Source organism: Papio anubis, unplaced genomic scaffold (genome assembly GCF_008728515.1).
Source record: "Papio anubis isolate 15944 unplaced genomic scaffold, Panubis1.0 scaffold140, whole genome shotgun sequence".
NCBI classification, from domain to species: Eukaryota; Metazoa; Chordata; class Mammalia; order Primates; family Cercopithecidae; genus Papio; species Papio anubis.
The window spans coordinates 1-12,027 of record NW_022161359.1 but is presented as its reverse complement, the minus strand read 5'-3'; the positions used below and the strand labels follow the sequence as shown (position 1 = coordinate 12,027).

Genomic DNA, 12,027 nt, shown 5'->3' with positions numbered 1-12,027 from the left:
TGTAAAGCTAGAGTAATCAAGATGGTGCCGTGTTGATATGAGGGTTTCAGTGGATCAACAGAAGAGGGAAGTCCAGAAATTGATCAATATATATATTGCATTTCAACAAATGCCCAAATAATTCGGTAGAGATAGGACTGTCTTTCAATACATGACACTAGAACAATTGGACATCAAAATGCAAGAAAAATAAATCTCAACCTATATCTGACACCACATTAGAAAATTAACTCAATACGGACCATAAGCCTAAATGTAAACCTGAAGCTATAAAACTTCTAGGTGAAAAAATAGGAGAAAATCTTATGAAATATTTTTGATCTGCAGTTGGTTGAATTCGCAGATGCAGAACCTCTGGGCCGGGCACGGTGGCTCACGCCTATAATCTCAGCACCTTGGGAGGCCGATGCAGGTGGATCACTTGAGCTCAGGAGTTCCAGACCAGCCTGGCCAACATGGTGAAACCCCATCTCTACTGAAAATACAAAAGTTAGCCGGGCGTGGTGGCGGGCATATGTAATTCCAGCTACTTGGGAGGCCGAGGCAGGAGAATCGCTTGAACTCAGGACCGGGAGGTTGCCATGAGTCGAGATCGCGCCACTGCACTTCAGCCTGGGCGATAGAGTGAGACTCTGTCTCAAAAAAAAAAAAAAAAACCTGTGGCTACAAAGGGATGATTATTTTCTTCCACTCCATGGCTTGTCTTTTTCTTTTCTTTTAAACTTTTTTTTTTTTTTTAATTTTACTTTAAGTTCTGGGATACACGTGCTGAACGTGCAGGTTTGTTACATAGGTGTACATGTTCCATGGTGATTTGCTACACCCATCAACCTGTCACCTAGGTTTTAAGCCCTGCATGCATTAAGTATTTGTTCTATTGCTCTAAACTTTTTTAAATTAATATTTAATATTTTAATTGTTTTCTTTTCTTCTTTTTCCCCACTAATGGACTGAGGTCACATGTTTATTTTCTTGACATTGCCATTTGAAAAGCAGAAGTTTTATATTTTGATAATGGCTAATTTATCTTTGTTTCTTTTATAACTTGTGATTTTTGTGATAAAACTTAAACAAATTTTTTTCTTATCAAAAGATCACAGTGATTTTCTCCTATGTTTTCACTTAGAAGTTTTATAGTTTCGGGTTTACATTTAGGCTTATGGTCCACATTGAGTGAATTTTTTAATGTGGTTTGAGGTATAGGCTGAGATTTATTTTCCTTGCATTAGGATATCCAATTTTTCTACTGTCATTTATTGAAAGACAGTCCTATCTCTACTGAACTATTTTGAGCATTTGTTGAAAAGCAGTATACATATCGGTCAATTCCTGGACTCTCCTATTTCATTGATCCATTGAAACCCTTATTTCAACACTACACTATCTCAATTACTCTAGCTTTATAGTAAATCTGGGAGTTATGTAGTGAGTCTTCAAACTATTTTCTTCTTCAAAAAATTTTAAACCACTCTAGGATCTTTATGTTCCCATGTAAATTTTAGAATAAGTTTCCTCATTTCATCATAAACCTTTCTGAAATTGATTGCTTTAAATCTATAGATCAATTTGCAGAAAATTGATGTCTTAAAACACTGAGTTTTGCAATCAATAAATATAGTTCATTTCTCCATTTATTTCTCTTATTAGGTGCTTTGTGGCTTTTCTCATACAAATTTTTCACATAAAAATGCTATCCCTAAATACTTCGTGCTTTCTCATGTTATAGTACATGATACTTTTAAAATAATGTCATTCCCAGCCATTCATTGCAAATATATAGTCATTTTTAAAAGTTGATGTTGTACTGTGTGATCTTGCTAATCTTACTCATTATTTCTGGCAGGTTTTTCGGTGATAATTAACATAGGAAATCATTGTATCTGATAGTAAATATAGTTTTATTTCTTCTCAGATCCTTTTTAGGCAGGGCGCGGTGGCTCACACCTGTATTCCCAGCACTTTGGGAGGCCAAGGCAGATGGGTCACCTGAGGTCAGGAGTTTGAGACCGGCCTGACCAACATGGTGAAACCGCTTCTCTACTGAAAACACAAAATTAGCCAGACGTGGTGGCACAAGCCTGTAATCGCAGCTACTCAGGAGGCTGAGGCAGGAGAATTGCTTGAATCTGGGAGGTGGAGGTTGTATTGAGCCGAGATCGTGCCATTGCACTCCAGCCTGGGCAACAAGAGCAAAACTCCGTCTCCAAGAAAAAAAAAAAAAAATTCCTAACTGAGAACAGTGGCTCATGCTTGTAATCCCAGCACTTTGGGAGGCTGAGGCGGGTGGATCCCCCGAGGTCAGGAGTTCAAGACCAGACTGACCGACATGGAGAAACCCCATCTCTACTAAAAATACAAAATTAGCTGGGTGTGGTGGTACATGCCTGTAATCCCAGCTACTCGGAAGGCTGAGACAGGAGAATCCCTTGAACCCGGGAAGCAGAGGTTGTGGTGAGCAGAGATCACGCCACTGCCCCCAGCCTGGGCAACAAGAGTGAAACTCCATCTCAAAAAAGAAAAAGAGAAAAATCTTTATCTGGGATGTATTATTATGTGTCCCATTACAAAGCAGGTTTTATTATTATTGCTTTCTAATATAAGGCATGAGATCTATTCTCTAATATAAATTTTTAAAATTCATTTTAGTTTAGATTCAGGGGCCCATGTGCAGGTTTGTTATTTGGATACATTGTGTGATGCTGAGGTTTCTATCAAATTCGTCACCCAAGTAGTGAACATAGTACCCAGCAGGTAGTTTTTCAACCCTTCCCTCCTCCCTGCCTCCTGCGTTTTGGAGCCCTCCAGTGTCTCATGTTCCCGTCTTTATGTTCATGTGTACCCAGTGTTTAGCTCCCACTTATAAGTGAGAACATGGTGCTTGGTTTTCTGTTTGTGCGTTCATGTACTCCATTTCTCATATAAAATTAGAAGTATGTGACTTTTAATGATTCCATAAAATGTTTTCAAAGGGTAGCAATATGATTGCAAATGAAGTTCAGATTTATGAAATTGCCACCAATTGCTGAGCTGCGGAGAGCCTCTGTGTCACAGCCAAGGCGATCTGATCTTTTCGCCTTTGGGGCATGCATTGTCACATTCCTCGGCCTCATCATTTCAGGATCAAAGCTGAGCTTTCTTCCCTTACCCACTGGAGTGTAATCTCCCAGAGAGCATGCGTGAGTTTTCCTAAAGACTTAGTACGCTGTCGTCTGGCCCTAAGGCATGACGCAGTCTTCACCAAGTACTCTTCAGGTAGCTTGGGACCAAACGTCCCTTCTCTCCCTTCTCCTTGTCTGCACTGTCTGTGTCTCTGCAGGGTCATTGATGGTCGAGACCTCATGCCCTTGCTGCAGGGCAACGCCAGGCACTCGGAACATGAGTTTCTGTTCCACTACTGTGGCTCCCAGCTGCACGCCGTGCGGTGGATCCCCAAGGATGACAGTGAGTGCTCAACCCGTTGCTTCCTGTTCCCTGCCAGGAGCAGGGTCCCTCAGGTGTATCCTAAACACATTCTTCCTTTCCTCCCTGGACCGGTCCTTTCATTCCAGGGCTGTCACTGAACACATGTTTTTGGAGAAGTTTCTTAGAATTGCTCTTTTGCAGAAAGGCAGGTGGGGGTAATGGAGATGCTAATTAGTTTCACTTAATTATCTCAGCAGATGCACATACATTAAAACATCACATTGTGCCTGGAAAATCTATGCAATTTTTACTTACCAATTACACCTTAATAAAGAAAACAGATGTATGAACATAAGATTTGCCTATAAAGTCAGGGAGACACTTTTAAGAAACATACATTTTTAGCTGGGCGTGGTGGCTCACGCCTGTAATCCCAGAACTTTGGGAGGCTGAGGCGGGCAGATCAGTTGAGGTCAGGAATTTGAGACCAGCCTGGCAAACATGGCGAAACCCTGTCTCTACTAAAAAATGCAAAAATTAGCCGGATGCGGTGGTACATGCCTGTAGTCCCAGCTACTCGGGAGGCTGAGGCAGGAGACTCGCTTGAACTCAGGAGGCAGAGGTTTCAGTGAGCTGAGATCACGCCACTGCACTCCAGCCTGGAAGACAGAGTGAGACTCCATCTCAAACAAAAACAAAGCCAAAATATATATATACATTTTTAGAAACAGGACTGATGTCTGCTGGGAAATGTGTATATCGTTTTACCAGGGGATTCTAATGTTCTCATTTTGTTGTAAGGATTGCATAATATTTAGCATTGACCTGTGGGCAAAAAGAAACCCAAGGACCAGCCTTGAGAAGAGGGAAGAAGACAAGAGAAGCCAGCACCATGGGCGCATGCCTCTGACGTGCTTTCTTTCTTTCTTTCTTTCTTTTTTTTTTTTTTGGAGATAAAAAAATACTTATTGCATATCTTCTATGGGCAGGTTATTTTGTAGGCATAAGTTGTCATGGCTAAACTTTCTTTCTTTCTTTTTTTTTTTTTTTTTGAGACGGAGTCTCGCTCTGTCGCCCAGGCTGGAGTGCAGTGGTGCGATCTCGGCTCACTGCAAGCTCTGCCTCCCGGGTTCACGCCATTCTCCTGCCTCAGCCTCTCGAGTAGCTGGGACTACTGGCGCCGCCACCACACCCGCGCTAATTTTTTGTATTTTTAGTAGAGACAGGGTTTCACCATGTTAGCCAGGATGGTCTCGATCTCCTGACCTTGTGATCTGCCTGCCTCGGCCTCCCAGAGTGCTGGGATTACAGGTGTGAGCCACCACGCCTGGCCGGTCATGGCTAAACTGTCATTTATAAAAATCAATTCTAGACAGACTAAAGATAAAATTTAAGATTAAAAGTGTTAGAAGAAAATGAGTTTATGACCCAGAAATTGGAAGTTTTAATTTTTTAAAAGTGACACACACGTAATAATATGCACACATTGCACATGAAAATTGGGGGTATCTAGTGATATTTTGAGATGGGCAATGCATAGTGATCAGATTAGAATAATTGGCACATCCATCATCTCAAACATGCATAATTTCTTTGTGTTGGGAACATTGAATATCCTCCTTCTAGCTGTTTGTAACTATGTAACATATTATTATTAACTATAGTCATTCTACAGTGTTTAGAACAGGGGTCCCCAACTTTTTTGGCATCAGGGACCAGTTTTGTAGAAGACAATTTTTCTGCAGACTGGGGTGTGAGGATGGTTTGGGGATGATTCGAGCACATTACATTTATTGTGCACTTTATTTCTATTATTATTACATTGTATCATATAATAAAATAATTCTACAACTCATCATCATGTAGAATCAGTGGGAGCCTGAGCTTGCCTTCCTGCAACTTAATGGTCCCATTTGGGGGGATGGGAGACAGTGACAGATCATCAGGCATTAGATTCTCATAAGGAGCACACAACCTAGATCCCTTGCACGGGCAGTTCACGATAGGGTTTGTGCTCTTTTGGGAATCTAATGCAGCCACTGATCTGACAGGAGGCGGAGCTCAGGCAGTAATGCCAACAACAGGGAGTGGCTGTAAATACAGAGATGAAGCTTCACTCTCTCGCCCCACCACTCACCTCCTGTGTGTGTGACCAGGTTCTTAACAGGACACGAACAGGTACCAGTTCGTGGCCTGGGGATTGGGGGCCCCTGCTATAGAACACTAGGACTTCCTTTGATGTGGCTGAAATGCGCATCATTTGACGAGTCTCTCTTTTCTCCTCCAGGTGGGGCGGTTTGGAAGGCTCACTATGTGACCCCGGTGTTCCAGCCACCAGAAGCTGGTGGCTGCTATGTCACCTCGTTATGCAGATGTTTCGGAGAACAGGTTGCCTACCACAACCCCCCTCTGCTCTTCGATCTCTCCAGGGACCCCTCGGAGTCCACACCCCTGACACCTGCCACAGAGCCCCTCCATGATTTTGTGATTAAAAAGGTGGCCGACGCCCTGAAGGAACACCGGGAAACCATCATGCCTGTGACTTACCAACTCTCAGAACTGAATCAGGGCAGGATGTGGCTGAAGCCTTGCTGTGGGGTGTTCCCATTTTGTCTGTGTGACAAGGAAGAGGAACTCTCTCAGTCCCAGGCTCCTGATGAGAAGAGATAATTACAATCAGGCTACCAAAGACCACTATCTTTGGTGCTTTCAAGTTTGCAAGGAGTGCATTTAAGAGCCAATAAATTCATCTACCATTCCAGATTATTAAAGGCCCACTGGTGATTCCACTTGCTGCTTTTTTTTGGATTCCTGTGGATAAATATTGATTGAAATTTGTTTTATTTCCCGAAAGTCTATAATTTATTAATTCTCTCGTAAAATATCCACACAATGACTGCTGATAATGTCACTGCAGAATTGCTACTTCTTCTGTTTTTCGCCCAGTCTCCACCTTGCCTATTGCCAGCACCATCATTGGCCTTTGCAGTCTTCGTGACTTTCTTTGCTCTGTTCTTACATTCCGCTTGCTGTTTCCTTGAGGTCTTTTTCTTCTCACATGGACTGTGTCTTGCAAGTCTATGTTTGGGTTCATTTTTCTTTGCATAAACTGACGATTTGTAAATCATGCCAAAACCAGTCGTCTTGCTACCACCAAAATGAGTTCTGAATATGAATACAAGGAGGACATCTTGGCTGGGCACAGGGGCTCACTCCTGTAATCCCAGCACTTTGGGAGGTCGGGATGGGTGAATCACTTGAGGCCAGGAGTTCGAGACCAGCCTGGCCAACATCATGAAACCCCACCTCTACTAAAAATACAAAAATTAGCCAGACGTGGTGACACATGCCTGTAATCCCAGCTACTTGGGAGGCTGAGGCAGGATAATTGTTTGAACCTGGGAAGTGAATGTTGTAGTGAGCAAAGATTGCGCCACTGCACTTCAGCCTGAGTGACAGAGCAAGACTCCATTTAAAACAAAAACAAAAACAGGACATCCTCTGTGTGGTCTTGTCCATTTTGGCTAGCTTTTCCTGAATTTCTGTCTTAGATACTGTTGCCTTCCTGGGGTGAAGGACATCGATGACCATTTGTTGCCTCTGAAGAAGTTGGTAGCTCATGACCTGCCTGTGTAGATAGTTACCGTGTCATTCATGTTGACAGCTGAGTGCACTGGTGCAATCATAGCTCACTGCAGCCTTGAACTCCTGGGCTCCACAGCAATCCTCCCAGTTCAGCCTCTGGAGTAGGTGGCACTGCAGACACATACCACCACACCCAGCTCTTTTTATTCTTTTGTAGAGAATGGGTCTTTGCTATATTTACTTGAGGCCAATCTCAAGCCTTCACCCCAGTGATCCTCCTGCATAAGCCTCACAGTGCTGGAATTATAAGAGGCATGAGCCACTGCACCAGCCTCGTTCCATTTTCTAAACATGTCTTCGATTGCCAGAAAACAGGCACCCTACAGACACCTGTGCCATCTGCCCAGCTGCTTTGCTCTAAATATAAGGCCCTGTGTCAGCAGAGGCAACATAGCAGGCATTGAAACAGTGCATTAGAGAAACAAGTCTGAGCGTGGCCACTAACCAGCAAGGGTTTATGTTTGTCAACAATACATAGAAACTGAATCCAAGAGTGGTGCAATAATTCCAGCAAAACAGGTGTGAACCCAGAAAGTCTGAGACAGTTTTTCAGTTAACTTAGAAAGTTTCTTTTGCCAAGGTCAGGACGTGCCCGTAACACAGCCTCAGGAAGTCATGACAACAAGTGCCCAAGGTGGTCAGGGCACAGCTTGGTTTATGCATTTGGGGGCTGCGGACATCAATCAGCATATGTAAGAAGTACCTTGGTTTGCTTTGGAAAGTGGGGAACCACCTGAAGCAAGGGCTGGAAGACTTGAAGTGGGAGGAGTTTCAGGTCACAGATGGTGAGAACCTGGCAGGTTGCATTCTTTTGAGTTTCTGATGAGTCTTTCGAAAAGCAATCAGATGTACGTCTATCTCCAGTGAGCAGAGGTGACTTTGATTAGAATGGGAGAGCAGGTTTGCCTGAGCAGTTTCAACGGGAACCTGGAGTCATTTGGGGGCCCAAGTTATTTTCCTTCTGCGTGCTAGCACTGGTGACATAGCAATTGGTCTCCTGGCAGTCTGGAAATTTCAGCAACAGCTGATAAGCCATTGCCTCTCCTGAGCAGCCAAGTTCACAAGCAAAGAGTAGGCAGTGGCAACCTGGGAGGAGCACTGCTTTGATTCCCCAGAATGTGCCAGGCGTTGATGAAGTCTCTTATTTCCTTCTTAATTCCAGCCTCTTGATTTGGGTATAAACACTTGTGTGGGGATTTGCCCAGAGCTGCCATAAAATCACCATAAGCTTGGTGGTTTAAGAAAAGCGGACGTTCATTCTTCCACCCACCAGGCTAGAAGTTCAGAAATCAAGGTGCTTCCTCAGAGGCCCTGGGTAGAATCTATCTTGCCAATCCTTGACATTCCTTGGCTTGTGGACACATCATCCAATCTCTGCCTTTGTCGCTGACATGGTCTCTACAGCCTGGGTCTTAAATCTTTCTCTCCTTATATAGAGAGTATAATTTATACAAATTTAGAACCCACCTTCATCTAGTATGACCTTGTTTTCTCTTGATGGCATCTTAAGATCTATTTCCAAATAAGTCTCATGCACAGGTACCAAGGTTTAGGACTTTAATGCCCGACTTGAGGGAGGTCATAATTTAATCTGTTGCACCCTATATACCAAGAAGAGCACCTGGGACTTGGGAAATGCTCACCTTAACTTGCTCAGGAGAACACAGCTTAGGTACTGGGCTGGGACTGAGACCCTAATGCCAACCCCAATTTCCATGTACATCAACCTATGATGTTGTTGAAGTAGGAGGACTTGACTCCAGAGGTGGGGTTGGACACCCAGATAAGATTGAGGGCTAGCTAAAACAGGGCAGACTGACTTTCAGTCAAACAGCCCATCAGTGTGCCATGTCAATTTACCATTACCATGGCAATACCAGGAGTTACCACCTTTCCATGGCAATGGCCCTTAATAACTCAACGATTACTACCCTTCCCTGAAATTTCTGTAATCCACCACTTAATCTGCATGCAATTAAAAATGGGTATATATTTTGGGAGGCTGAGGTGGGCAGATCATTTGAGGTCAGGAGTTTGAGACCAGCCTGACCAACATGGTGAAACCTTGTCTCTACTAAAATTACAAAAAAATTACCTGGGTATGGTGGAGCATGCTTGTAGTCTCAGCCACTCAGGAGGCTGAGGCAGGAGAATCGCTTGAACCCGGGAGGCAGAGGTTGCAGTGAGCAGATTGTGCCACGCCCTGGGTGAGAGTGAGAACACAGTCTCCAACAAGGAAAGAAATAAAAATACAAATAAATGGGTATAAAAATATGACTTCAAAACTGCCCTGAGCTGCTACTCTCTGCCTGCAGGGTAGCCCTGTTCTGCAGGAGCAGTCATGGAGCTGTAACACTGTCACTTCCATAAAGCAGTTTTCTTCTACCTCTGGTTTGCCCCTGAATTCTTTCCTAAGCTAAGCCAAGAACCCTTGTGGGCTATTCTGAAAATACCTTAACCTTAACCATTTTGAGACTCACCTGTCCTCCAGGAGTGTCTTTCAAAGGTGCAACCCCAGGAGTAACATAATCATGTGTGTTCGTCAATTTGCAATTGCAAAAATGTGGAACCAGCCCAAATGCCCATCAATCAACAGGTGGATAAAGAAATTGTGGTATATACATGTACAAATAAATACTAATCGGCCATGAAAAGAAATGAATTAATGGCATTCACAGCAACCTGGATGGGTTTGGAGACTAAGTGAAGTCACTTAGGAACGGAAAACCAAACATCGTATGTTCTCACTCATAAGTGGGAGCCAAGCCATGAGGATGCAAAGGCCTAAGTATACACAATGGACTCTGGGGACTCTGGGGGAAAGGGTGGGAAGGGGGTGACGGATAAAAGACTACAAATTGAGTGCAGTGTATACTGCTCAGTGATGGGTGCACCAAAATCTCACAAATCACAACTGAAGAACTTACTCATGTAATCAAACACCACCTGTTCCCCCAAAACCTATGGAAATAAAAAAAAATTAGAAAACTATGTGTGTTTGTCTTAATTTAATGGACATATACTGTTGCCTTGTCTTTACTAAGGAGTAATATGAACGTGTCAAGTGAAAGACAAATAACTGTCTTAATATTAACTATTAAACTAGGATATCTTTTTCCTAAGTGATTTGGGGCAACCATATTAGATCTTATTTGTCCACAAAAGAATTCCTTACAAAGGCTGAGCAATTTCTCTGCCACTCTTTGTTATAAGATCTCTAAAACATCGTCATTTTCTCATCACTGTTAGGAGGAGGTTCATCTTGAATTTAGAATACCCTAGAACAGAAACGTAGGATTTTAGCCTGAGAAAGAACTTCTGAAATCTTCTTCTCAAATGCTCTTATCTTTGCAGATGAAGAACACAGAGTGTGGAGCCATGAAGAGGCTTTGGTGAGTCTACACTGTACAGGGAGCAGGACCATGAGGTCTGGACCCAAGGTTGTCAACCCCACATACAAGATCATTCTCCCTCCTTGGCTCCTGTCCTTCCATTTTCTTTAACCACATGCCAAGGAGACGGTAGTAGATAAAAGCAAGCTATGTACCACCAAGGGAACACGTTCTTTTCCACACAGTGGTGTTCAGAGGTGGAAAGAATGTTCTCTAGGGTTTGACACAATGGGGTGAATGGGAATTGTTCTTCTTACCAACTAAATATCTTTGGACATATTCCCTAACCTATGTATACTTCAATTGTTCCATCTGTGAAATGCAACTAAAAAGTTTATTACGGGACTTACAAAGATTAATGGAGATAATATCTCTAAAAGACTTTGCACACAGCCCATAGGCCCATAGGTAGCTCTTAATAAGTATTATATTTCCTTTTCCAGTGGTTACTTTGAAAGTACCTTAAGATTAAAATTGAAAGAACGTCATCTATCAAAATGATACAAACCTTTGCCATTGGTCTAAACACTCCAAACTCAATGCTTGATTAACCTATCATGACCCATTGCATCAAGAAAATTACCTTCACCTGCCTTGTCTATCTGAGGTGGTCAATATTTTCCATATGCCCCTTAAGCCCTCAATTAACCTTTTTCCCCAAATAGAAAGATAAATTATACAATTCAGTTTACAAATATAGTTACTTAAGGAATGTCTATTATTTCCTCATTCTGAATTATCCTTTAAATAATTTATATTCTTTCCTTCGCATCGAGGAACACAAGCCTGATTGAGCAGTGCGTGTTTTTAACCATTAGATGAATGTAAACACTAGGTGGCATGCTAACACAGCTGCCTGCACAGCTTGCTCCAGATTCCTAATACGATAAATGTGTACATTGATTGCATTTTTGTAAAGATAGCGTACATTTTAACTTTATTCTTGGAAGAGGAATTTGCAAAGGAAAGACACCTTTTTCAACCCATGCTGTTTGATTGAATCCAGAAATTCACCTCCACCTACTTTATCCATCTGAGATGGTCAGTATTTTACATAAGCTCCTCAAACCCTTAATAGCTTTGAAGGAATGGAATGCATTGCCTAAAGTTTCAGACAGGAATAACAGAAAGCAAAAATTAGAGAAAGACAGACAGAAGGGTAGCGGTGGAGAGAGAGAGAGACAGAAGTATCAAAGTGCATCATTTATCATCTGGATTTTTCTAAGCACATACATTTTAATTACAACTAGTATGTGTGATCTGTGCTACTCATTCACCCCTCAGAGGGTGAACATAAATGGAGAACCTAGAATAATCCAGACACTGGTCTAAATTTGGAGAAAAGATACATAGTTTCTTCTGTCTCAAGGCCGTGTTCCGAGAATGAGTAAAGCAATGTGAATTAGAGTTGAGATGGGCCAACAATAAATAATCTCAAAAGGCTTGGCTGAAAGCAGCACCTGCACCTCAGATCTTGGCTATAATTTAGCTAAGGAAGCAGTGTATTTAGGAGCCTACTTGCAATGATTTTTTCCACTCCGAATCTTTTATGAAATTTGACTTGGGTGGTACAGGGATTCAAGAGCAA

At 42.5% G+C, this 12,027-nt stretch overlaps 1 protein-coding gene across 5 annotated transcripts in view; it reads left to right on the top strand.

The window, feature by feature from the left end:
• The window catches only part of ARSF (arylsulfatase F), an 80,710-nt gene extending 74,519 nt beyond the window's left edge, over nt 1–6,191 (top strand). For all 5 annotated transcript variants that reach the window (XM_017954156.3, XM_017954155.3, XM_031661370.1 and 2 more), the window contains exons 10-11: nt 3,317–3,441; nt 5,690–6,191. In XM_017954156.3, coding sequence (XP_017809645.1) covers nt 3,317–3,441; nt 5,690–6,072 — 508 coding nt within the window. In that variant the 3' untranslated portion in view covers nt 6,073–6,191. The remainder of the gene's footprint in view (nt 1–3,316; nt 3,442–5,689) is intronic.
• Nucleotides 6,192–12,027: the final 5,836 nt, after the last annotated feature.